This window comes from Strix aluco, chromosome 4, assembly GCF_031877795.1.
Source record: "Strix aluco isolate bStrAlu1 chromosome 4, bStrAlu1.hap1, whole genome shotgun sequence".
NCBI classification, from domain to species: domain Eukaryota; kingdom Metazoa; phylum Chordata; class Aves; order Strigiformes; family Strigidae; genus Strix; species Strix aluco.
Genome location: NC_133934.1, coordinates 7,801,486 through 7,829,028, shown reverse-complemented (window position 1 = coordinate 7,829,028; position 27,543 = coordinate 7,801,486). Strand labels below are relative to the sequence as shown.

The 27,543-nt window shown below is 41.4% G+C and overlaps 1 protein-coding gene across 9 annotated transcripts in view; it reads left to right on the top strand.

Annotated features, from left to right (window-relative positions):
• CTBP1 (C-terminal binding protein 1) overlaps positions 1-27,543 on the top strand; it is a 248,007-nt gene that overhangs the window by 154,069 nt on the left and 66,395 nt on the right. Inside the window, exon 1 of one of the 9 annotated variants that reach the window (XM_074821898.1) lies at positions 21,654-21,855. The exons of 5 other annotated variants lie outside the window; for them this stretch is intronic. Coding sequence is in view for 1 of the 4 variants with exons in the window: in XM_074821895.1 (XP_074677996.1) it covers positions 21,816-21,855 (40 nt within the window). In the remaining 3 variants the exon portion in view is untranslated. Of the gene's footprint in view, positions 1-21,653; positions 21,856-27,543 lie in introns of those variants that run through there. 3 more of the 9 variants (XM_074821895.1, XM_074821896.1, XM_074821897.1) reach the window with 3 other exon arrangements.

Genomic DNA, 27,543 nt, shown 5'->3' with positions numbered 1-27,543 from the left:
TCTTGATTTTCCTTTGGTTAAGTTAAGAAAGGAAACAAAGATTGAAGTGGCGATTACTCAGGCACGTTGCCTCTTGCAAATGTCTTCAGTAAATAATTTAGGAAAAGAATTACTTCCCTACATTTGACTAGAGGACAACTTAGTAAGATTGACTATTTTTTAATCATCACATTTGTGCTTTCAGTTATTAGAAGTATTTTGTTACATGGCTATAAGGTCCAGCAATTAAAATGTAATGCTTCTGTCTCCTACGAGAATGATAAACACCTATTTAAACATCCTTGAGATGGCCTAGCTGCATCCATTGAATTTGTGTTTTGGTACTCAGACACTGAGTTTGTCTTTTGACGTGGCACACACACAGATATATGCATATATAGGTTTTTTGTAACCTGTTTCACTTCATCTGCTGTATGGAGTTAGATAGTGGTTGTGGTCTCATCCAGTCCAATATTTCATTTTCACTAGGAAAAGCTGCTTCCCCCCGTGACTATTCAAGTGGTAACATTTGGCCATTACTGTTCTACATTTATTTAATGTCTGAAGCATAAGGAGTACTTTTTATTTTGCTTTATACTTAAATTACAAAGCTCTTAGGGGTCCTCTGCTTTCCCCCTTGCCTTCCACAACATTCAACACAATGGTTTTTTGGTCTGGCTTTTGGGAGTGCTATATTCTGTGCCTGTACAAAAGGAATACGTCACTATATAAATTATTGTTACATGCCTGGTTATACCTTCTAAATAGATCACTCCCTCTTTGAATCCCTTTGAAGCTCCAAACATGCCAGTTATTCAGCAGAGAGCAAATACTTATTTCCTAGAGATTTTTTTAATCAAATGACACAGCTGTATTGCCCTTCCCTTTAGTTTGAACATGAAATGGCCATTCGCAGGAAGAAATCTCCTTGTTCAAAACCAAACAGTAAATTCAAGTAAATCTGATGACCTAGGGGTATATTGTTTTCATACTGGTCTGTGTTGACATGAAATCTGTTCATCATCTTTGCAACCTTTGGTGTCAAAATACTTGTGCTGTTAAAGTGAGGGCAGAAACGACGAAAGTCCTGTTGTCAAGTACATATTGTAAATATGAGAATGGAAATGTATGTTGTTATTTTTCAGGAGATGAATAAACTTCAGTTATGTGGGCTTAAATATGGTCGTACGAACCCAAAGTGTAGCAGGTCTTCAGGACCTTCAGCTTCTTTCCTGTCTGGGACGTGTTGGTGCAAGAGGCACTCAGGGTACAATGCATGCAGGCTTGCCTCACTGTGTGGTTTCTGTGGGGAAGCACACAAATAGCCCTTTATAAATTGGTTATTCTCATCTGGGTCGATGGAGACGTACCGTTGGTCCGGGTGGTGCCCTGCATGACCCTGCATCAGTCTTGGAACTAAGCGGTGGGATGAGATGCACCAGTAATGGGTTTAGGGTCATGAAACTCCATTAGCAATGCAGTTTTGTGTGCAAGACATCTAGGGAACATTTTTTTCTATGCTGAAAGCCTTTTCTGCTCCATTTTCTCAAGAGCAACATTACAAAGTTGAGGCTACATTTCAAAAGCAGGAGGTGGGAGGACAGAAAAGTTTGAAGTTCTCTGGATGACGTTCAGTTTGAAATGTAGAAGCAGTGGTTTGCAGCAGATTGGTGTAAGCAATTTCTGGTGATACCTGCAGCTGCCAAAAGATGGAAGAGAAAAGAGTTAGCAGAAGGTCGTGGTCTTGAGCTCTGGAACTTGCTCCTTTTCTGATCAAAGTCCATATTTTGTTATCCTTAGGATACGCTTCAAAGCTTGAAGGGTGTTTTTGTGAGAGGACTGTGGTGTTTTCTTCATTATTATGTTGAGCATAGGGAAATCTGTGTGGGTTTTCCAGAGTTACTGTGATGTCTATGATTGTAACTCATGAATTTGTTATATAAATTAACACTTTTTTTTTTTAAAGAAATTGTGATCAAATTGCAGAATAAGTAGAAAGCCTAAATCTGTGTGTGTTTTGAGAAACCATCAGGAGAATTTTCAGATTTGTCTTTCAGTGTGGTACTACAGGAGATCAGTGCAAATGAAGTCAACTCGGTAACATCATCAGGATTCAACAGATCTCTTGCATCAGAAGTAGGATGTAGAAATGTTACTTTACACAGAATAATTATTTTTTTTTTTCCCCGTCTTGTACCTTCTCACAGAGATGTCAAAATTTGCAATTAGGTCATTTTAGCCATTGAAGTTAAGAGGAGCAAATCATTAGTATTTCAACATGGGAAGGAGTTGAGGGTAAGGGCAGACCAGCCAAGGTTACCCAGGGGAGGACGGCTGAGCTCACTGACTTCTCTTGCAAAGCAGCCAGTAACACCTTGCCCAACCCTGCGCTAAAAGGCAAGGCGAAGAGGTCCTCCCTCAAATGTTTTCCTCTGAAGAGACATCTAAATAAATCAACGTTATTACAAGTTTCAGGTACAAACCCCACCTTGGCTTCGTGCCCTAATACACTTCCCTTCTTACTTCAGCGATTTATGTCAGAAATCTTACCTCTTTTGGACTGTGCTTCTGTGATTTGTTCCATGTGGTCTGAGATGATGAACATCAAAATCACTTTCTTGAAATGTACTTTTAAAAAATCATCTGAAATTAGCGATTAGGAATGAAAAGGCCATCAGTTTAACAACTGCCATCAGTCTAATAATTTTTTTATGCATTACTTATGAACAAATATTTGATAATCTGACCACATTTTTCATCTCTAGGGCAGTTTGTTTGCCATTAAATAAAACAAAATGTGAAAAAAAATTATTTAACCCAAGCAAACTTCTTACTAAAGCAAAAATCAGTTTGTCACTAGTTATACTTGATGGAGTTTTAAATTATCTTTCTTTCATAGGAACCTTTAGCAGACTGAACTATATTTAAACAACGTTTGTACTTAGAACATCCAGAAATTAGGTTACTAGTTATTAAAAAACCCCACTGCATTCTCTTTTCAGTAGTGATGAATGCAAGAAAGAAAAAGTTCTTTCTGTCATCAAATTTTCAAGTACAATTACTTAGCAGTGCTTGCACAATTACTACTAAAATGTCATGTATATAAATGGACCTATAATTGCATTTACAAAAAGGTACCAGAGGATGATGTTTCTGTGGCTGCTGGAAGAGAAGACTAGGAAATATTCCTTAATCTGGGTGGTTGTTTTTTTTAATTGCCCAAATTGCACCTAAAAACATAAAAATGGGTATTCTTTTCTGAGTAGTCACCTCCTTGCTTGTATTGTTTAGTACTGATAAGAATTCAAGAAGCGGCCTAGGCAACAGTTAAATTAAATTTTAGAAGCCACACTCTTCTTAAGAGCCTTAATTTTGCTCCCAGTAGGCTTTTAAATGCTACTCACATGCTGCCATCCAAGTCCCATTATAGATGTCAATGCTTCTTCAGTTAGGCTTTGTTTAAAAAGAAAAAAAACCTTCTTTTTGAATGAAACGTGGAAGCAAATCATTAGATTGAATTGCTCAGGAAACGATATGTGTAAATTGAGGATCTGTGGAGTCCTTACACAGCCTCCAGTAAACTTGGAAGGAGGGAGAGGCTACAAAGAAGGAATTTAGAAATACTGCCCTGGCATGCAGGGATGGTGTTAGGAAAGTCACAGCTCAAGTTGAGACTTGAATGCCAAGGGCAAGAAAAAGTTTCTACCACTGCATTGGTAGTATGAGGACTGGGAATGTGTTTCTGGGGACATGAAGCAGAAGGAGGTAACTGGGAACAGTCAACATGAATTTAGCATGGATAAATCCTGCCTGTCTGAGCAGATTCACTTTGGTGAAAACCTGTCTGGATTTGGGGATGAGAGAAGAGCTGTGGACATCATTTCCGTCGGTTTTAACAAGGCTGTTGGCACTCCCTCCCACAGTGTTATTAAAGTTGGGAGGTTGTGGTGGGATGGTTGTGGTCTGGTGGGCAATCAGAGGGGTAAAGCTCTGGTTGGCTGATGGGGCTCAGAGGGGTCTAAACAGTGGGGTCTACTCTACCTGCAGACAGCAGCAGGTGGGGGATTGCAGGGATCTGTCACATTAGAAGATCCTGCTTGTTTAACAGTAATAGATGAAGGCACCCAGTGATACTACAGTTGAACTGCAGCTTTCAACTATAACCAGTGTCTTCAGATTTCAAAACTTGTATGTATTTCTGAGTCTTACTCCTTTAGTTCTGTAATAGGTCTTCACCGAGAAGAGGTTAACATCCACTCTAATAAAGGAGAGTCAGGAGTGTAGGACAAAGCCAATGAAGATTTTATTCCCTCCAGTAAACTTATTAACACCCTTCTCTTGGAAGCTCTTTCAACATTCAGGGAATTTGCTAGCTAATATTAACCAGTCATCAGTTAAAGCATGAAATACGAGCACGGTGTCAGGTTCTGCTTAGCCCTCACAAAAAGATGGGACAAGTGCTCACAGCTTCACTACTCTCACCTGATCACAGGCAGATGGTAAATCCCAATGGCGGGTCGGCTGCAGGAGCAGCAAACAAGCTCTGGAGCTCAGAGGACTTTCCTGGAAATGATTACTCCATCTCAAAAATCATCCCCTTCTGCTTTCTGAAATTCGTATATGCTACGCCGCCTGATGTCAGCAAAGATGCCAACTTCTCATCCCACAAATACCTGGTTATAGCTGGTGTTTGGTTTTCCTATCATCTTGCCTATAGCTAATTTGTAATGGGAGAGTTTAGCCGAGAGACTCTGTGTGGTAAAAGATCATTCTTATTATCTGTTTTTTTCTAGAAATCAGAATGAATTACAGAGATAGTTGATTTTAAGGCAGGCAATATCCAAAACAGTGTACAGTACTGATTTAAACATTTATTTTATGATGGCATATGTTATTCCTTCAGCTGTAGCAAGCACGTTAATAAAATATGGATTTATTTTACTGAAAATCTTTCAAATTTTTAATACAGCTGCGAGCTGAAGGTTTATTTTGGCACACTGAACTGTACTGTCCTCTACAGTTATTAAATGTTTAATTGAATCCCTCTAGTCTTGCAGTTTAACCACCTGAAAACTACTGCCTGAATAACAGTGATCTTTGTTTCACATTCATAATTATTTTAGAGCTCTGGGAAGCGGAACTAGCTTGTGTTAATTGTTATTTTGTATAGTAAATAGTTACAAATTTAACTTGAAACTTCAGTCTTAGCATGTTGGGGTCTTGTATACTTGAATGGCAAACATTAATTGATTTCAGTAACATCAAGGCTTGGTCCATAAAGAAAAAAAAAATTACTTCTCAGATTTCTCAATAAGTTGGAAAGCAGAAAAATGCTGTTTTCAAGCTACACCGATTGTGGAAATTGCAGACTAATATGTAGTTCACACTTACTTCATGTGCCATAATTACTGCAGAAGTGATTAGTGTATGTTGTGCTTCTCAGGTCCCAGACAAGGATTTTTTTTATCTCCAAGAAGTGTTTTATTACTGGTAGCATTGTGCGGGAATGATGAGTCAACTTTGTGGCAGACTTTGGTTTAAGCAGGATTCAGAGGATCTGTGTGAGTGGACCTGAGCGGTGGGATGTCCGCGGCACCACCTACATGGTTAAGTTAAACACGGGCGTGTCTACGCTGGATAAACCCCAAATTAAGGCAGATGGAGGCACTGACATGTATTATTAATGAATACGGTTGTGATTGGAGTACAGTTACACAGATTACTAAAAGCAAGGAGCTGAGATAGCCATCTCATAGGAAAGCAGTATTGTCTTACACCTGCTGTGTTTAATTCTTCTATACAGCATGGGTATACCTATCATTAAAGAAATAAATGTATCAGCCAGACTGGGGTTGACAGTCTTTTCTTACTCTAACAACAGTAACTTTTTTTGGTGGTGGAGATGTTTCATTAACGAATACAATTTTCATTGATCTTAATTTCTCCCTTCCATAATCCATGTCTCCAGATGATTGATTTATTATTGTTTTGGTGATCTTTCAAGGGTTTGCCCAACAGAATTCTATTGTTAGTATTACATTTTAGCTTCCCAGTCAGCTTTTTGTGTTAGAATGAAAGTAAGTTTTTTTTCCTAATCTGGACCTACCAGGATTATCTACCTTACAAAGAACCACTCCTCTGTCCTCAACTCTGCTCTTCATGTAATAGAAAGATGTTCAGCTCTAGTAGAAGACACTAAAAAGTACGTTAAAGTCTGCGCATGATTCAGTGTGAGGCTTCTCTAGGTAATATTTCCAAAACACAGTAGTTTTATTAAAACAAATGTAATTTTACGGGCCTGCAAATTTATATTATATTCTCTTGCTAGCAGTAGGAGCTTCAGTTAACTGAACACAGGGAGACCTATTGGTGCATGAAGCAGATCAGGGGGCAAATGCAAACTGCAGGCTAGATAGTCAACTTCCAACAGATTGTTTTAAGATATTTTGTTGTAGGATTGCACAATCTAATCTTTATATATCCACATTGAAACTAGAATGATGACACATTGCTGACACAACTAAGATCTGTACCACAGATGAATGTATACCTGTCGTTGGTCTCATTAGATGTACTGAGAGTGACTCTTCAGTTGTAGTGGGATGTCTGAATATTTTATAGATTTGCTCAGACAGCAAACGTGAGTGTTTAATAAGTGAATACTATACATGTTTTGAAGATGAGGAGCCTGGATACGTAGAAGGGAAGTGGTTTAGGGTGACAAGGATGATAGGAGGCTGGTGACGGAATCAGGAATTGATTGTACTCTTCCTGAATCTTGGCTAGTGCTTTAATCCTTCTAATTTCTCCCAGTTATGAGATGCCTCAGCTCCCTTACAAAAGCACATGCCAGCAGAATTCCTCTGGGCTCCATCTTGCGCAACTTCTTTGCAAACTGAATGGAAAAGACTATGCTGTGTCATCAATTAAGATGTCAGCACCTTGAATAACAAAAATTGATCAGCAACATCCAGTTCTACTTGTCAGATACAAGAAGTCTTGAAGCAAGCACAGAGCTAAACCCGAGCAAGGTGGCAGTAGCATTGGTACGTAAGAAGTACACATTGCCATCTCATTATCTCTTACTGAAAACACTTGTGCCAGCAACATGCCCTATGTAGCGTGATGAAGGTGCTACAGAACCTTCATCTCATGGCAGACCATGCTTTGAGCACAGTGATCTGTTTATTCATTGCTAATCTCCAGACATCCCTATCTCAGTGCACTTGGGTAGACAAGTGCATGACCCCAAGTCTTTGAGGTATTTAATGACAGTCAAAACAACTTGTTATTAATTTAGTACTGGAAGTCCTGGAGTTCAGTGTTCCACATGCTGTGTGGGGCTTCCAGCTGAAGTCCAGGTGAAATCTATCTACTCTGTCCGTGGTGCTCTCAGTGGATCACCACGAGCTCTCTTCTGTACTTTAGCTGTTTTATGATAAGACATCATTCTTCATCAACAACTTCTTACTAGTAATTGCTTCCTGTTAATGGACGTCATGAGCGAGGAGAGATTTATATCAGTAGATGATGCTCAGTGAAAGACAAATCATCTGTTCTGTTCATTCCTACAGGGAGCAGAGCAATAACCAACAATGTCATCTTAAGTTTTTGGAGCCAGAGTGTAGGATCAGGAGGGAATTTCCAGATTATCTTGAACCTCTTTGTATCACATATATCGCTGATACAGTTCAGCTACAGATTTTTTTATTAGACTGATCTTTCAAAAAGGCATTTAAAGTATTCAGGAGATGAAGACACCACTATAACTCTTGATAGTATAGTCAATAACATCCACTTTAAAAAAAAAGGTAGAAAATACAGATTTTTGAATAAGCTTCTAAACTGCTCCTTATTATGTCTTCCTCTAAGATTAGACAGTCCTTTAGTGTCTGGTATTTCTCCCTACAAAGCGTAATCATGTTATCTCTCAATTTTTTGTTGTCAATCTGAATACATTGTGTTCTTCAAGGCATTTTTCTCCAGCATGACTTTTTCTTTTTGCAACCTTTCAAACATACAGGATATTGATGCCAGACCTGGGAGCAATAGTTAACTATTTATAATCTCAGTAATCCTATCTGCAATGGCAAAAATTTCCTCCATGCTTGAATATAACCATTTCTTCAAGGAAAACGTTATCTCCTCTTGTTGAGGTGTGGTTTTCGGAGCTCACACAGAGTTGCACATCACTTTTAAGGATCTAGTTCTCTACCCTGTCAGTGTGACAGTAGTCTTTTCTAATGGCAAAGCTTTCCATCTTGGTTTTATTACAGCATGTTTTGTTTCTATGATCTTCATTTATCTGTGATCCAAAATGACTGTGTGATTGTGCTGTTGCTGTTATTTTTTATAGACAGTTATTGGTTTTGTGATGTTCACAGTAATTTTGGCAAAGATTTTCTATCTTATGTCCACGTTGCTGGTGAAGATGATGACAGATGCCCATTAGAAATGTCTCTATTGAGAGAGTTTTTCAGTGACAGATGTGGCCCAAGCTAACTTATTCATGATCTTTTAATATGTGTTTGTTTTTGTCAGCTTTGTGTAGCACTAACTTTTTTAACCAGAACATCAGTAGTTCTAACTTGGACACCCTGCAAAGCTCTAATTTACTGCATCTTCATGGTTCCCTTAGATGAATTTGTTAGATGTTTATAAATCCTGGTGATGAATGTAGTATAAGAATCAAGATGATTATTTTTTAGTGAAGATAATTTGCTATTTGGTAGAAATAATCAATAATATGTAAGTACACAGTGTCTGGATTTCATCAGTCGTTCATTCTTGGTCTACTATATTCTTGTTGGCCAGACCAAGAAGTTTAGAAATAAATTTTCATAACAGATCTGCCCAATGGCCCATGAATTTCTACAACTGTGCTTTATTAATTAATTGAGACCATAATCTAGTACTAGGAAAGAGATATAAAAAAATAATTTAATAAATACCCATAAAATAGCCTTCCAGTAGAGAAAATAGACTTGGAATCTCTTTATTAGTATTTGGCTTGCTCCTTCAAATATGAATGTGCATGCACAACTGCACAAAATGAGAATTATTTTTTTTCTAATGCATCTGTGTGGGTGTTCTCGGTTTCTGCTGAGAAGAGATACTACATTCCCCATCGTAACTATGTGTAGTGAGTAGAATATGTAGTACAACTTGTTTAGGTCAGAATGAAGTAAAATTATACTGTGATATTCTTACATTTCTGGTAGTGTAAGCTGCTCAAAATTCTATTTTGCAATTATCTTGATTATTTAAATTCTTTGAATGTCCTTGTGAGAGCGATACACCATTCTTTCCAGCTAAAATTATTTAGCTGCTTCTTTCCTCAGTTAATGTAGGGCGAGAAAATCAATATAAAAGATAATATTTTAGCATTAGTTGATCCTAGGGTCTTATTTGATTCCAGCATAGCAGGCTAAGTAGCAAATGCTCTTAGCAATTGTTTCTGTTAGTGGAATTTTGAAAGCACTAAGAGAAATCTTGATCCATGGAGACAGTACAATAATTCACATTGACATATTTTCCCCATTCGCCACAGGGCAAGTGGAACTATTAATGCTCCTGTACAAACCCTTTTTCTCCTTTTCTCTTTTTTTAAGAGCAGAACAGAAACAGTGATGATGTTAACAGTGGATTATATGTAAAAATTTACACTACCCAGCACCCATCAAAGGGAAGAAGATTCAGAAAATTTACTATTAATATATCTTTGGGTTTTTTTAAATAGAAACCCCTGTGAAATGAGTATCTATATTTGTTTACATTGTGGGTTTCTGTAGTGTTTTGGAGGTTTGATGGTTGTTTTAAGCAAGAAGGCATCTCTGGGGTCAGGGGGCAGGTAGCAGTGATTGTAAAATAAGCTGTTGGAATCCTGCATGTACACATGAACTGATTCTAACAAAAAAAAAAATCTCTGAACCCATTCTGTGCCCCACAACTTACAGTCAGTGCCCAACGGAGACAGCCGTTCCAATCGTGTATACACAAGGAATATTTGTTATCCATTGTAGTATTTTGCCTGCAGCTTTGAGAGACCCAATTTTATCTTCCCTTAAGCAGTAGGAATGATGTCAGCATAAGCATGGCACTTTTTTCTTTGGATGTTTCAAGAACTGAGAAATGGAACTGTTCACTGATAAATAAAGATTTATGTAAAATATTTATAAATCTAAGCAACGTCACCCACTTAGTGCAGTAAAACTGCCTTTGAAATGAGATTTAAACATGAGTTCTTGAGAAGTTGATTGGTTAGATGGTCAGGAAGTAATAGACAGTTGCCTGCTAATAATGCCAGAAACAATAATTATACTGTGAGTAGTAGTAATGATAGATGACCAAACACGTATCTTCTCAATGTGCATCATGTTGGCTGTATGTTATCAAAAATCTGCCTGTGCTATTAGATTAAAAATTAAATAGAACAAAATTATAGTTAAATTAGCAAACATTTCTTTGGTTTCCTTTCCACCTCTCTTCTCTTCCCCCTGCGTGCGTCCCCCTCCACCACCCCCCCCCCCTTTTTTTTTTTTTTTTTTAAGAGAGCCAAGAGACCAAGCTTAGGTCACAAATGAGATGAGTTTGATGACCTCAGCCTACGGCCCAACAGACATCTGTCTCCATCTCAAAACATCCATAGATTTTAGCACAATTGGAAATATCTTGTCAGGAGAGATCCAGGAATAGTCTGAGAAGAACATGCAACTCTGGTTGCATGCAACCTCAAGAAACAGAAAATCATCCCTTCCCTCTCAATACTTGGGATTTAGTAGAAGTTACAGTTGTGGTGCTTAAAAGGAAAAACATTCAAAATACTCTTATTGAACCAAGGTAGGGTTGTGTGGGGTTTTTTTCCTTAGACTGTTTATTATCTACATGAATTATCGTTCATTCCTCTCTTGTGATAGCTCTTTCTGATGTGGGTTTCTCTGTAATGTTAATCATGTAGGTGCAGCCTCTGGGAAAGACACAAACTTTAACCTTTCTGGGTCACGGGTCTCAGAAGCCACTTTAGTCAGAGATGGGCACAGTACAATGATACACGAAGTATTCTCATTTGTTTCCAGGTCTTTCAGGAAAAGTTAATTAATTATTTATACAATATCTATATATATTTACTTATTACAGCTGAGTTGTCTTCAGCCTCCACTGGTTAATTTAAAGTACATTTTTCCTAAGGTAACTTTGTCATCTTGTAATATAACTTGTACTGTTCATAAGGCATAGCGAATCATTTTAATTAAGATCCCAATCTGTTTGCATGGTAGTATTTCCCTTTTTGTGTATGTCTGCTGAACTTTACTCTTCCCAAGGTGATGTACAAGCCTGTACTCTGATCATTCTTTCAGATATGTAACGTAATACAAATTAATAAAAGCTGATTGTTATATCAATGACTCTTCTGCTGGTCATAGGAATAAATCGGACCCAAATAAAACATGAGAATTTGAAGCCAGGGAAAAGAACAGGTTTTGTATACCCTAAGATGTTCCCTAGAATTAGGCAATAAAAATGAAAACTTTAAATTTTTTTATTGCATCAGTGTTGCAGATTTGTAGTTGTTCACTGTGTTTCTTGTGACCTGGTAGCTCAAATGGCACATCAATGTAGTGAGAAATCATAGTTCGTTACACAAAAGCAGTATTAGATATCCCGCTTCGTAAAAAAGACAGCTTATGTTAAGAGTCAACATAACTTGTCTTGACAAAATAAATGAAAAACCTGAAAAGACTGAGATAAGCAACATGGTGCACTAACTGAAACCAGTTCAGAAGCTGATATAATGTTCCAAATCCTCTTCTAGTCAGTAGCCTATTCTAAGAAATTTACCTTTAAAAACTATCGTAGAAAATTCTTTTATTTATTTTAATGCCTTTTGTTTATAGCTCATGATGAACTCTGTGTGGGCTTTCCACGATGTCATCATGAATCACAAATACTGCAGATGCCTCAGCCCAGCTGCCTTGCCAACGCCTGCCTGGCACAACAGTAACTATCTTTAAAATTGCACTGAAATTCTGCTGTCAAGAGTAATGGTCGTTGTGAGATGATGGAGTTCCCAAAAGACACTTGTAGGACCACAGTTGTGCTGTGCTGTGATACAAATTCAACAAAACATCTCTGTCAGATGGTGTTTTCCTGTGTAGAGGAGGTGAACCATTGCAAAGCCAGCGGTTTAGAAAATATTTTCATGAGCTGTGTTATCTCCGCAGCATTTTCTTCGTGTAATATGGTAAGGCCTTTGGAAAGTTTATCCAATAATCTTTAAATAATATCAACCTGTCATAATGCACAGTGCTGCCTTAGTCTGTAAGTCGGGGTATTTGGCAATAAATATAAACTCAAGTAGCAGTAAATCTGTTGATACTGATTATCACCTGTTTGAATCGACTTTCTTCTGTAGTGAAATTGTATGTTATATGAATATAAGTAGTATGATCAGGCAGTATTTATGCTAGGATAACAGTCTGCTTCTTTCTTTACATTATACAGCAATACAAAAGGAGCTTTTTCAGCATACAGAAAGTTACCATCTCGCTGTGTAAGCTGGCGTGTAAACTGATGTCCTTTAGGATTTGAATTGTACCTTGAAGAGTCTTGCAGAGGGATAAGGATTTCTTGCAGTTTACTTTTCAGCTATTGAGTTTTAAGTCTTGAGAATGGGAAGTAAAAAAGTTGCACAAGAGTCTTTATTTTGGTTTAGTAAAAGAAAGGTAAACCTCCCAATAACTGCCTATAAAATGTTTGTTAGAAAAATATATACGTATTAGGAGGGGTATAAAAATATTAGTATGTTGCTAGATATATGGAGGCAGAGAACATGAAATGTGTTTGTGTGGCCAATGGTGTATGTGTTTTACGCATGAAACCTTGCTACTTTCTTTTTACTGTTCTAAAATCATCGACCACTCGCTGTTATGGATTGCCTAGCCTCTAATTGTTCCATATGTTGTAACTATGGAATTGATTTTCACTGCCCTTCTCTTTGCTACTGTTTTTCTCCACTCTAATTTTCCTGTTTTCTTAGAGCACAAAGGGCTGTTCATGGAGATTATTATTATTTGTACATATTTAATAGGATGTTTTCCTTACTTTATTTACAAATTTATGGATATACTACTTTTAAAATGAAATTAAAACAAGTTTAAAAAATCCACTTAGAGCTTATACTTTTTATTCTAGTCCATTAAATTCTGTAATACTTATCTGTATGCAGTGTTTGTTATGTTCAGACATACGTGTTCAGGTTTTTTGATGTGCAGATGTTTTCTGTCGTTTGCTATAGCTGCTGTGCAAAGCACGAGTTACTGAAGGTGTCTGAAGTGCTTGACCGATGGTGTACAGATGCTGAGCAGTGTTACGGTGTAGCATCATCAGATTTGAATTGGATGTGATCAGTCGGTGAAAGGCAAGGCACTGCCAGGGAGATCCCATGTCTCAGGAGCTGGTGTGATGATTCACTAGAGGTCACTTTTTGCTCACTAATGAACCATTCTCTTATTTTAGCGTTAGGTGATAGTGGAGTGCTGGTAGTGCAGTATTTCATGAGGGTACGAAGCAGTGTTCAACTCAGAAGAGGATGAAATTCAAGACCGATAGCCTGTAATCATCCCAAGTAAATTTGACAAAGCAAGAATTTGTTTCAATGTCATAAATGTATATAATCCCAGCACATGGTTGTGCTCAAGGTCCTTGACAGCAGATGGACGTTTTCACATAATGACATTGTTTTGCTTCTCGCATCCTTTAGTATCCTTGCTAGTTTTTTGGATTGGTAAGCCTCGTGGTTTAGAAGAGTCTCTAGTTAAATGTTTGGTGAGATGTTGCTTGGATTTCATACCTTTATTTTTCCTGAAGGGGTCCTCAGTCTTGTGGTATGTGTTTCAAACAAGGGAGTGTGATGTCCTATATGCCACCTAGTGAATGAATGACATTTATAAGTGCGAATATAATTGTTTGGGAAATTTAAAATTATCTCTGATACAACTATAGCTTTTTTTCCTGGCTAATTGTGCAACCTTGACAAAAATAAGATGCCAAGTGTGTTATAAGGGAACTGAAAAGGAGGTAGAGGATAACAGAGTGCAAATTACATTGCAGCACAGAGATAATTAACTTACTGCCAGTCCAAACTGGCATGAGTGTACAGCATCTCCTAGAGTTGCCCCTACTGCCGCGTTAGCACGGTGCCAGGCCCAAAATAATTAATCCCTCTTCTGTGCAGATAATCACCTCACGTTTGGAATAACACTGGCAAATCTGAACCGTTTATGGACTTGAGAGCTAGAGCAGAGATCAAGCCTCCAGCCTGAGCATCTTTCCTTTCTTCTGTGGCCTGCCCTTGAATCTGTGTAGGGAAATGTACCTCTTGTACATCACTTCTGAATTTGATTTTTTGCATCTGTTGAGTTTCTCAGCAGACTGTCCTAAGACTGAAGACAAACCCACAACAGCACATTCATTCAGGACAGCCACTGATTCTGCTTAGGCTACTGGATGGTTAATTATTCTCCATATTACCTGTGAAATTACTATCACCAAACAGGTTTTGATCCCTTCAGTTGGCTTTAATATGTATGTCTGTTTCTTTACATACAGAATGCAGCATCACAAAGAGTATCTCTTTTTCATTATAATTTTAAAGAGACAGTCAGATGTTATAACTACTCCGTATGGGTCTGAGCCTCCTGCCCTTAATCATATAGAAAATCATGCATGACCAGGCCCAGACTGATTTAAAACTTGAGAAGTAAATTACTACTCAGTAGTAGCACGCTACAACCCAGTTCTGTAAAAGTAAAGGCAGAATGTTGTTATGCTAGTTCATTACGTTGAAAGGATATTGTATTATAATTTTTAATGATTTTTTTTGTGTAAAATATTCTTTCCAAATGCCTTTTTTGAACACCTTGGGAGACAGCTGGATCAGTGGTTTCACTCGCCAATCGAGCGGCTATCCACTGCCCACATAATTAGTAGCTGAAGTTAAATTTTTAAGGACTTCAGTACTGGTAGGAGCCTCAGCATACTATCTCTGCAACATACAGAGTTTGAATGAGCTCCAAGATTTCAGACAGGTGAGAAGGAGAAAACCTTCCCTTGGGTTACTAACCCACTTTTTGTTCTTTCATGTGAATTGGCTGTTCGTTCCTGGGAACACAGATTGCTCTGCTTCTCCTTTACCTCATCCAATGTCAAATCCCCAAAGAAGCCCTGCCAGCGCAGAAGGGAACGAGCCATATGGGGCAGGTTGCAGTTGTTCCTTCAGGTCTGGATTTATTCCACTGTGAACAGATGGACAATGGCTGACATCCACTAATGGTTCTCGATAGGTTTCTTCTGCTGTTCATCTCTATCTTCTTCCAGAACACAGACCTTCCTGGAAATGGTCTGTTAACTCCTCCTGACTAGATGGAAAATGATACCTCTCATTTCATGGTAACCAGAAAATGCAGAGGATTTAATTCCACCCTGGTTCTTGTGTTTTTAGCACTTGTATGAAGAGGGTGAGATCAAGAAGAAAATCCCTTAGTCACTTAATACAGATAACATCAGAGGAGAGCGGTTTTTTGTGTTCACTGGTTTGAAGGGAATTTATTCTTCCATTCATTCCACACACTGCAAGCTTTTTCACTTTTGTACGGCTGGTATTTCCAGCGTAGAGCTAGTATAGCCATTCCATTCTGAGAAAGGAGCAATGCACATTTGGCATTTCAAAAATGACTTTGAATGTTTGACACAGCTGAACTTCTTGTTCATTAAGTGGAACTTTAATCTACGACTTTGATCCCTCAGCAATCCTTCTTTTTTACAGTAGATGAAGGTCCTCTATTTTATTTCATGCTTGTGATGACCACCATTTCTTAAAGATGAAGTGTTTCCCTTTTGTCAATTATTCTTTTTTCCATTTTCCCCTCAGAACCTGCTGAAAATGTTTCTCCAAAATGGCCTTTCTCTTTCACATCAACCAGAAAGCATTAATTTCCTACAGCGGGAAGTTTCACACAGAGGAAGTTATACATAAAAAAAGCAGCTCTAATTAAAATATGCAACAGCAGAATGAAAGTAGACTGATCTCCGTGTGTGTGTTTTATAAAGAAAAGCTTTTCAGGATCTGAGCAAAAGAATTAAGGAAAGATTTAAATCCAAAGTCTTCTTTCCAGATTTTAAATAAATTGTATTGATTTATTTTGATTACACATTTGAAAGATCTATTTTTAGAATAAAGTCTAAATGTTGGGCCTGCTTTACCCAACCGTTCTTTTCTTCTGACATAAATACTTTTTAGGATCTCCTAATAGCATCTGCAAGATTCACTGTTCACAAAAGTTAAGATATTCCCTTGAAATGTAATCTTATCCTTTGATTAAAAAATGCACAAAGCTTTCAAAATGATGGCTTTAAAAACTGTTAAATGAATGCTGTGTGTTTGATAATGAAGCAAAAACATGCATGAAAAGGCCAGCATGCACAGCTATGACAAACTAAAGAAAATCTGTAAGTACACAATCTCAGTATCTAGATGTAAGAATATTGTCAAACCTCATTATTCACTTTAGAGAGCCTTCAACATGCATCTTGGCTCATTGCTTAGACCATACAACAGTAAAACTTCCTCTTTCAGTATCTTCAAAGTCACATCTGCTAAAGATATTGTACCCTAATGTATCTAATTTGTGAAAGCACAAGGTCATGCCCTTATGATTAGACATTCTGAGGGGAATAAAACTTGTGCTTAAATTATACATATGGCTGTTAACAGATACACTTAAAACAATGTATTTACTCTTCAGCACATGTGCTCCTCCAGCTGACTCTTAAGAAGCCAAGAAACAGTTTGGGGGCTTTGAAAAATGCCATAATTCTTAGCGCAAAACACAGAAGACACTCGGCTGTGTAACATTACTGTTAAAAAAAAAAATAGTTGCAGTGACAGCAGTGCCAAAATGTGATAGGAGAATGGGGATTGTTACATTTTGTGGAAGATTTAGTAATATTGTAGCTGTACAAGCCACAGTCTAAAAGATGTGGGGATGACTGAACGTTTGGTGACCCAGAAGGCAAGCTGGAGAACATAGGCAGTAAAACGGATGGGGGCAGTGGAAGGTTTGACTGGAGTCAGCTGGTCTGCTCCTGGATTTTCTCACGTCCAGTGTAAAACTAGGGCACTGAAAGCCGTGTAGGGGAGGAGGACTGAACTCTGGGTGAAAGTCAGCTTGATTTTCTTAAACAGAAAGAGCATTGCATTGTGCTCTGAAGGAAGACTTCCGTCGCTCTTGGGATATTTCATTTTCTTTTCCATCCTGACAGTCTTCATAGTGTATTCTGTAGAGCAGGTGCCTCGTGGCAGCTGTCAAAGAGCAGGGTGGAGACCTTTCGACTGGGGAGACAGGGTCAGATAACCTCTCTCCTTCAGCAGGTGCCAATCCACTTTATGCTATTGAAAGGAACACAGTTGGTCCAGTTACAATCAGCTGAAGATCCAGCCCTTCATGTTTTCCTAGGAAACATGAATTTGTGATGTGTGCGTGTGCGCCGGCAGGGGAGTAAGTCCGGCATTACCTACAGTATGTGTATTTGTTAAGTCTGCGTACAATCAGAAAGGAAAAAGAGCAAGCATATGAATCCCTTCATGAAGTAGCGTAGAGAATACCAAACTGCAGTATTAATAACCTCCTGTTATTGAATACTCCATCTGTTCATCATGCCAACTTATCCTCACTTAGAGCACTCCCCTTGTCATAATATTTTGTACCACACTCCCCTCCCTCCTCGAAGCAGCAGTTCCAGTTTAGAACTAAACATTTGCCCAGTCATGTAACCCCACTGAGGAAATGGTCTCATTGCCTCTATCCATTTCTCTATAAAAAAATGTAACTGAACTCTTAATTTAATTTCTGAATTTTCATTTTCCACTATTAATTTATTTGTAGAGGTACTTCCATATCCATGTTGGTATTCATAGATACTCCACTTACGATTTAAGCATGTTCTACCCCTAATGCTCATTCCTGCTGATACTTTGCCACATGGCAACTTAAGTAGTGAAAAAAAAAAAAAAATCATTATTTTCTTCTTTCAGCTTTGATATGTATATATTTTTATATTTGCTAACATCTATAAATGGCAATAAAGTGGTTAACCACTTTAAAGTGATTAAAACCAAATTTGTTTATTTATACAAACCCCACATGAGGCGCTTGGCTAGATGCTGCCCTAGTGATGCACAGTGGGAATCTAGAGAAACTATGTTGTTTGAGGAATGTCTGAGATGTCTTTACAGAGCCACAGAAGGCTTTCCTGTAATAGAGGAGGAAAATTAAGAAAGTCAGAGACTGCATAAACTTCTCCTGGGAGTTACTTCCTCATCCTGCTGGATAACCCCGTGAAATGGACACTACCAGGAGAATGAAGGGGAAAAACAAATTACTAGGGAGCTAGAGCCAAGTTCCTAAAGGCTGCCTATAAGCTAAAATCTGGTACTTGTGCCCTGAATAGATTCCTGAAATTCATGCAACTTGGTGGCTGAAACCACCCTTTATAAACTTTGGGTTCAAATATTCCCCTCTCAAGCAAACAAACCTCCCCAAAACCACAGGAAAATCTACAGCCTGTGCATATATAGAAACACAGAAGAGATGATCTGCTCCTGGTATCGGGCATGTCGCTTATCAAAGCGAATTCCTAATGTTTGCAGCCAAGGAGTCCCTGTAACGATTTGTATTAGCTACCTCTAATAACACTTATCCTCACGAGTACTGTAAGTATTGCAGACCAATCCTGCAGAATCCAAAAAAAGCTGTAAAATCTTCACGTTTATCCCCTCCCTTTTCCGTGCGCCAGTTTTTAAAAATCACCCACGGTCCCGGAGTTCAGCGGTGCAGTCAGCAGAATTAACTCTCAGATCATCCCGCAAAACGATTTAAAAACGTGGAAGGGGAGGTACTGAAATTTCGAGGGAGCTTGGCATGGAGTAAGGCGGCAGCACGGACAGATGGACGCTGGGCTTGCTCCCCCTCAGCGAGGGCACCCCAAACTCCTCCGGGCCGGACGGACCCTGCACCTCGCCCCGGCGTGGCAGCCCACTTGCCCTCTCCTCCAAGTCGGTAAGAGCTTTGCCATTTCCCTCCGTCTGAGGAGAATCAGGCCCTGACTTACCGCAGAGCTCAGAGAACAGCGCTAAGATCTTAATTTTACCAGAGGTTGACCCGCCGTGCCCCCTCCCTCGTCGTTCTCTGAGGGGGCGGGGGGTCCCCTGGCACCCCTGAGGTGCTGCTGTGGCAGCGCGGGCTTTGGGGTCATTTGCGGCGTAACCGCTGACAGAAACCGAGCGTTTTATTTCTGGAAAAAGCAAAAGGTGGGGTTTTTGCTCGCCAGGCTTGTCTGTGGGGAGGGACGGAACGAGCGAACACCCTCCCTGTCTGCTCCCGGCCGCGGCTCCGCTTCCCGCCCGCGGGTGAGGAGGAGGGGGTGGGGGCCGGCTGTGTGAGAGGCGTAAAAGTTTCTCGGATGGCTGGACCCGGAGCTCCCGGTGCTGAGGAGAGGAGAAACCCGGAGTAAAAACGGCGGCACGGGGTCATGGCGGCGCCGCGGGCCTCCGCCACCCTCCCCCCTGCCTCCCGCGGGCGGGGCGGGGCGGGGCCGCCATCGGCTGACCCAGCCGGCAGCGGGGGCGCCGCGCACACTTTGGTTTCCGTCCGCCACCGCGGTCTCGGCGGCGAGGCGAATGGCGGGCTCGGGGGGCGGGGGGGGACACACACACCCCCGTGTGGTGACACGGAGCGGGGGGAAAAGGGCATCGTCGGGGTTTGGGCGCTGGCGGTAACACCTATTTTTGACCCAAATGTCGGTTCTAGTTTGGTCAGTGCCGAGGCAAAATGCTGTATTTCTGTTCATCAGAAACAGCGTGGCCAGCAGGGACAGGGAAGGGATCTCGCCTCTGTACTCGGCACTGGTGAGGCCGCACCTCGATGTCTGTGTTCAATTTTGGGCCCCTCACTACAAAAAGGACATTGAATGACTCCAGCGTGTCCAGAGAAGGGCAACGAAGCTGGTGCAGGGTCTGGAGCACATGTCGTACGAGGAGCGGCTGAGGGAACTGGGGGGGTTTAGTCTGGAGAAGAGGAGGCTGAGGGGAGACCTCATCACCCTCTACAGCTACCTGAAAGGAGGGTGCAGAGAGGGGGGGATGAGTCTCTTGAGCCAAGGAACAAGTGATAGGACAAGAGGGAATGGCCTCAAGTTGCACCAGGGAAGGTTTAGACTGGATATTAGGAAGTATTTCTTTACAGAACGGGTTGCCAGGCGTTGGAATGGGCTGCCCAGGGAGGTGGTGGAGTCCCCATCCCTGGAGGTGTTTAAGAGTCGGGTCGACATAGCGCTGAGGGATCTGGTGTAGTTGGGAACTGTCAGTGTTAGGTTAATGGTTGGACTGGATGATCTTCAAGGTCCTTTCCAACCTAGATGATTCTGTGATTCATTGTCCTCGTCGGTGAAAGCAGGCGGTACCCCCCGGGGGGGTGAGGGGGCAGCGGGGCGGTGTGAGGAGGCCAGGGGACACCCGTGGGGACACCGGCACCTGTGGGGGCTTCAGCACAGCCGCTGGTCTTTGGGAGCACCAAGAACCGGCCTTTCTTTACCTCAGAAAAGGGGCCTGTTGGCTCCACTAGCCTGTCCTGAGGGTCGACCCCGCGTGGGGTGATGTTTCGTCACCTCTTTCCCCCCCTGGTCTCGTTAGGGCAGAATTGGCCCTTCGTGGGGCTTTCCATGGAGTGGGTCGGGGTGATCCCCCTGGGGTGTGTCCCCGGTGCAGCAGCGGCTGTGAGCTGCAGGGTGGGACACCCCCGGTCGGCTGTGGTGGCGTGACAGGGGCGTTTCGACATCATAGCACCGAGGCCGTTACTAATAAAAAAGTGGTGCCTTTGCATTGAGGCACCGAGCACTGAAGAGGGTCTGGTGTTGATCGCCCAACGGCTTGGACTTAATGGGAATGTGTGAGGATGTCTCTGATGGGAAAGAATATCAACATTTGGCCAATTTGCTGCTTTTTGTCTAAACCCGACCCCGCTGGCGGCGGGGCCCACCCCAGCCCTGCTGCCTGGCGGCTGCGACCACGGGGATGGCGCTGGACCTCGAGTGCGGCACGGGGGCTCCGAGGGCACATCGGTGCCTCTAAACCTCACTTACTAATTCTAGTCCCTAGGAGCAAAATTAGAGTGTTCTGGAGTTACTTTTTTTCATCCGTGTGAATTTCTAAGAGGGAAAAGCCTTAGCTGAATCAGAAAAAAATAATGGCACACCAGAAGTGGTGATGTTTTGGGATGCTAGGGAGGGTGGTCGCATGCAGCTAGTGTTAACTTTGTTGAAGTTTAAGCAAACTAAAACGATAGGAAAGTGGCTCCATTCGCTGTTGGAGGTTCCGGTGCGCGCTTGTCGCACCACAGACCCAACGCCGGCGGACGGAGCGCGAGTGGAGGCTCTAGGCCCGCTTCCGCCCGCCCCGCTCTCTTTCTTGCAGTTGCCTGCCTAGAACCAGGAGGATCGAGCACGGGGCGCGGAAGCCCCGCCCGCGGCGGAGGCGGCAGCGGCCGCTCCCCCCCCTCCCCACCCCGCCTTTCCGTCTCTCCGGCGCGCGTGCGCGCGGCGGGGGCGCGCGGGCGGGCGGGCATGCGCGCCGGGCGCGCGCCGAGGCGCCTCACTTCAGGGGCGCCCACGGAGTGGCCGCCATATGCCGCGGCGGCTGGTCCTCGCCTCGCCAGCCTCGCCGTCGCGGAGCGGCGGAGCCCCCCCGGCCTCCTCCCCGCGGCGGGCGCGGACGTAGCGCTTCAATGGGAAGTTCTCACTTACTAAACAAGGGCTTGCCTCTAGGTAACGATCTCGCCTCGCGTCGCGCCGGCCTGGTCGCGGCGGTGGGGACCGGCGGCGGGGCGAGGGCGGAGGGGAGGGAGGGGGGGGTGGCTACGATCGGCCCCCGCCGCCACCGCGCTTTGTGTGCCCGTCACCGCCGCGCCCGGCCCCTCCGCGCAGCCCCCCCCGGCCGCCGGCGGGGAGCGGGTCTCCCCTGACGGCCGCATCGGCAGCGCAACTTTGCCTGGGAGCTGCTGGCGGTGGGTGCGATATTCGGATAATAATAAAAAAAAATAAATAGAAATAAAAATCAAACGCGGGGCGGCGGGTGAGGCGCAGTCAGGGAGTGGAAGTCGGCTGCGGGTATAATTCATCCTTAAATAAAAAAGTCGAAGGGCGCTAAAACTGCCTCCAGAATGTTAATTTGGGGTGTTTTTTTTCCCCCCCGGTCCCGTTCGCTCTGGGGTTGAGCGGTGCCCTGGCTACTAACTGCAGAGCAGTGCTGGTAAAGTGCCATGGAGGAAAAAAGCTGTGCTAATATTTCAATAAACAGGAAGTTTAAAAGCAGCGTTTTATTGCTGTAAAAAGTGCTTAAGGCCTGGCTGTTGAAATGATTTTTGGTAAATCTGTGGACGGGTTATGTAGCTGAGTAGCTGAGAGGTAAGGCTCTCCTCCCTACATTTGAATTTATCCTTTTCTTTCTTTCTTTCTTTTTTTTTTTTTTTTTTTAATAAAACATGTGCTAGTAAATGCATTTATGGATCGCTGCTGGTTTTTAAGGTAACATGAATAATATGCATGGGGTGATGTTACAGATATGCCTCCAGAATTGCTTGGCATAAATTATCATGTTAATCTGAAGGTGATTTTTTTTTTTTTTTCTTCCCCCAGACATAGGGAGACAGGATGTCGATTCTGTTTATAAACATTATAATTTTGTAAGCAAATGATGCCAAAGGAAGGCTACAAAGCAGAGAATAAGCCTGTTTACCGTGTAGATATGAGTCAGTCTGCTGTGCTGCTTTGTTTTCCTCTAAAAAATTAAATTCAGAAGTCAGGATTTTAGTCACAGTACCGATCTGGACAGAATAAGGGTAGGAAACACTGTTACCAGCGGTGGCTTTCAAAATTTCACCTGTTGTAACTTAAATTAAACAATTTAACGTCACCTTATATTTTAATAACTGTTGTCCTTATCGGGAAGAATGTTTGCTTTTAGGCCATGATGGAGCAGCTAAAGATAATCATCCCTTTAGCCTCATTGAAAATAATGAGGCCTAATAAACTGAAGTGAATGTGTACTTTTTTTCCCAGTGAATTAAAATTAGCTGTTATATTTGCGATGTACATACGTGTTTCAAATGCATCGCACTGATTCCTTCTCCTGGGTCTTAGAAGATGTAAATATTCTTATTTAGCATTCGAGCCCCTTGGCAAGTAGCCTGATGCCCTTATTAAAATATTTTAAATCTCATTATTGTATCCCACTAGGAAGGGAACAAGAAAATACTAGGAAAAATAAAATACATGTAAATAATTTCAGTTGTAGATTGAAATCCCATTGGGTAACACTTTAAAAATCTATATCTTTTATAAATAAAAAGGGTTAAAAAGCTCACTATAAAGTAGACTACGCTAGTAGAAAGATAATTGTCCAGTGCATCTCTTTGTTCTGTGTTCTTATCTCTTTTATCTATTTTTAGCAGTGCGTTGGTGAAGCAGGCATGTAAAATTAGCAGTCTGAACTGCTAACTTTAGTATATTTTATAACGTTGCACTTTATTGACCCCCAAAGGCAGCAAGACTTCAATATTGGAATTCCTTAGCGTTTGACAAATAATACACTCTTTGGTTTATTATTATGTCAACTATCCCGAGAGTAAGCTAGTGACAAAATATTTTGTCCGCTTGCAATTCACTAGTGTATTTCAGACCAAAATGTAACAAACAACCCTCTGCCCCCCACCTGCCACAGTTTTCCATTCTGAAAAAGAAATAGGTGTTTGTGGGGTGTCTGCGATTCATAAGCAGATGGGAGAAATTGAAAGAGTTAAACTGTTCCCTTGTTTTTGTCATTGTTAATGTAAAATAATACTTGGGACGTGAATGGAGTTTCTCTGTGTTTGCTTGATGGCATCGACGGCATAAATTGGTGCAGAGTCAGTGGTGTGTTCCTTGTCCTGTAAACACCCACACCCCCCAAATAATTTATATCCAGTATTTCTCCATCAAGGGATGTGTTATTTCATTACTGAAGTGGCCAATAAAATAGTAATAATCCTGAGACCTGCTGTAGTCATGCTCAGTAGAGGAGTTTAGTCAATGAAACTGCTATTTTGAAATGAAACTGCTACAGTCACCTTTGTGAATTTTTCAGTTCAGTGTTGTCATATGTAGTTAAGGAGTAGCTGGAGCGTGCAGCTTTTGAGCACACAGTATGCTATGTGTAAAAAGCTCATCATCGTAAATATTGTATATGCTATGATACTTTATCATAATGTGGAGTTCCTGATAGCGTGGCAAAACAAATTACAAGTGCCCTTACATTTGTCAGTTTGGTTAGCTCTTGACTTGTCCTTCTGTATCATAAAGATAAATAGCATCTGCCCTTTGTTAAAAATGTGCGATTCTTCAATTTACTAATCTCTCTGTTTCTAAGAGTTAGTGTTTTATTTACAATGTAAACAGAGCGGTCACAGTACTTAGCCGAAAGTGTGATCTGAGAGATTAGGATTGGGCTGGATACTGTGAAGTGTTATCATAGAGATACAGTAGCGCACTTGCCAACATTTTGAAACGTGAAGTCAATCCCTCCTTATCAAATAAGAACATCTACTGCAGATTGGTGGCTGGGCTGGGTAGTCCCTTTTGGGGAGAAAACTGACATTATTCCGAAGTACCTGTTTACTTGAATATCATAAGAATGGGGGGGGGGAAGCAGCAAAACATCTTATTTTACAAGAAAATAGTTTGAACAGAACATGTATGGAAGGGCACAGATTTAAATGTCTTTACTTAAAAGAGGCTGAGAAGCAACATGATCTTTAATTCGCTTATGTGAAATATAACACTTAAAACCATGCAAATATTTCGGACTACAATTGCTCATTGCCATTTTGCCCTTCCTTACCTACCATGCGTTTGTAAGAACTGTGTTTCTTGAAGCTCGTCTGGAGAGGTTGGCGACTTGTGTGTTAGAGACCTGCCTTTAAGAGTAATATTTAGGTTTTCACCTCCCAAGCCAGCTGGGAACATTGATGAGGTGATACTCTCCAGCATGTGTCAAGCTTTCAAATCCCACAGCAGTTGGCAGTATGGCAACATAGCAGCCTCATCTGAGGCTCCCTAACCTTCTGGCCCCATAATTATTTATTTAGTGGGAGAGTAGAGATGGAGTTACACTTTTAATACGTGTCCTAAAATTTAAGGTGAGGATAAAAGTTGTAGTACATAGCCCTTTAGCCTTAGTTCCTCTGCCACACCTGCATTTTCACTCCCAGGCAGTGTAGCAACGGATTTACAGTTTGGGAAGACAGAAGTTCCCAGCTGTTTTTGGGTCTTTCTCCCCTGCTGCCTTGAGAGCAAAGATGATGATTCATTTTAATCTATGTATTGGTCGGGAAGAGATAGCAAACATGCATTACAGATAAATCTAAAATTAACATTTCCTGCTGAAATATAGCCCTTTGCTCCCTCACTAGGATTCCTCTGGGAGAAAGGGCAAGTGCAGCAGTTTCCAGTTGTGGTGGGTGTTTTAGGATCTCTGAGCTGTGATTCTGATAGGATCTTTTCCAAGGCACAGTAATCCTCAGCCCGTCTCCCCAAATGATTAACGTACTCAGAAGTGTTTTGGGCATCTGGCAGCATCAAAGCATTGTCTGGCTGAAACTGATATATGACCTTATGTGGTGGTATTGCAGGGAGGGGGAAGCGGAGCTAGTGTCTCAAATTGTTTATGATGTGAAGAAGGGTGCTGTGACTCCCTGGATTAGAATTTTTTAGGTGCTTATGGGGCCCTATCCTTTGATGTTCAGCTTTGGTTTGATGGTTGAAATGAGTTAAAACTTCAAATTGGTTTTGAACCTGACCAGAGGCCTATCCGGTTCCTCGAGGAATATGAGATGGTCCCTGGGCTTGTGGAATTTGTGTCTCCTGGTAGCTGCTATCTGTGGCCATGTCGGGGACAGGGAATATCTGGAGCAGAGCGGGCCTCAGCCACACCCTCGGGCTCTGCCTGCTGCCAGCACCAGTGCCCAGAGCTGCCACTGCTGCTCCTTTGGCTGGCAGAGCTGGAGCTACACGAACTGAGGTCTTTACCTCCATGGGTGCTGCAAAAGTCAAAGTAATGAAATCATAATTTTAAAAAAAAAGCTTACAGGGTAAAATTAAATTCCAAATAAAAAGAAATCACTCAAAAGAAACTTCTCCTGAAAAATATCTATATATTAGATGAATAGGTTAATTATTTTTTGATGTGCAAAACATAACATGTTTATCTTTGCTACAGCAGAGCAAGAATTTAATTTTTGAGGAAGATGATTATAAATTAACTTGTCTCTTTTATGAAATATTTTTTCATCCCAAACATATCATGTTTCCTGTATTATTATTCCATTTACTAATTATCCAGTTTGTGTTTAATCAACATAATTGAAAATTGACATTGTTTGATTTTATTTTTTTTTCTTTGAACTAAATGTTGCTAATGCTATAGCATGTTTTATGTTGGTATTTATTTTGGACAACCATTGCTCATCTCTGCATTTTCATCTTTTATTATACCTGCCTTTTTCAAGGGGCTTTTGGAGGAACTTCCTTGTAGTGTACCTGCCAGGGTAGTCAGCCAGGAGGGATTCTCTGCAGAAAGCAGAAAAAGCTGGCTTCAGGCCTGGGGACAATTGTTCAGAGTAATTGTAAAGTTAAGGGGTTTTTTCTAATAGAAAGCTTTTTATTTCTCTTACATATGAAGCCTTTGTAGCCTCGGTATTAAACACGAGGTAATGTGATTATGTAATTTTGACTTTACATTAGGTATTTTAAGGCATATTGTAATAGTTCTATTTACAGGTCAGTGGATGTCACTTATCCGCGCCCAAATCACTTTCAGCGAGTTGTGTCACCACCAACAAAATTGCATAAGTCTGCAATGAAAGTTGTTCATGCTTTCTGACCCTGTATGTATGTCAGAACTCAGCACGTTACCCCTCGCCTCCTTTTAGTCTTTTTAGGGGAGCTCTGATGTCAACTCACAAGGAAAGAAGGAAGCAGAGAAACGTTTCTTACTTGACGTGAGTCACAATTCCAAATTCATGTATGCAGTCCAAATTTCTTACTGTTGGATGTGCCCTGTCTTCCTGAACAGCCCTAATATTTTAGATAGATTCCATCTTCTGCTGTCGTACATGGACATCCCCGTGATACGAGTGGTGAGGGGCCCGTCCAGTGGGGTATGCTGGAAGCTTCGCAGTTAATTCTCACACTACCATGCAGAACATGACAAGAGTGTAACTGGTTTGCTGCCTTTTAAAGCAAGCGTTGGTTTTGCCACCTTCTGTGCTTGGTTGACACGTGACCTTCAGAAGCGAGAAATGTCTCTAGTTGGTAAACCATGACAGGCAGCCCAGTGTTATGTACGTTTACCTAAGCGTGTTTGATCTTGTGCAGAAGGGATGTAGGCCCTCGTCCACGACGGACAGTCAGAGCAGAGTC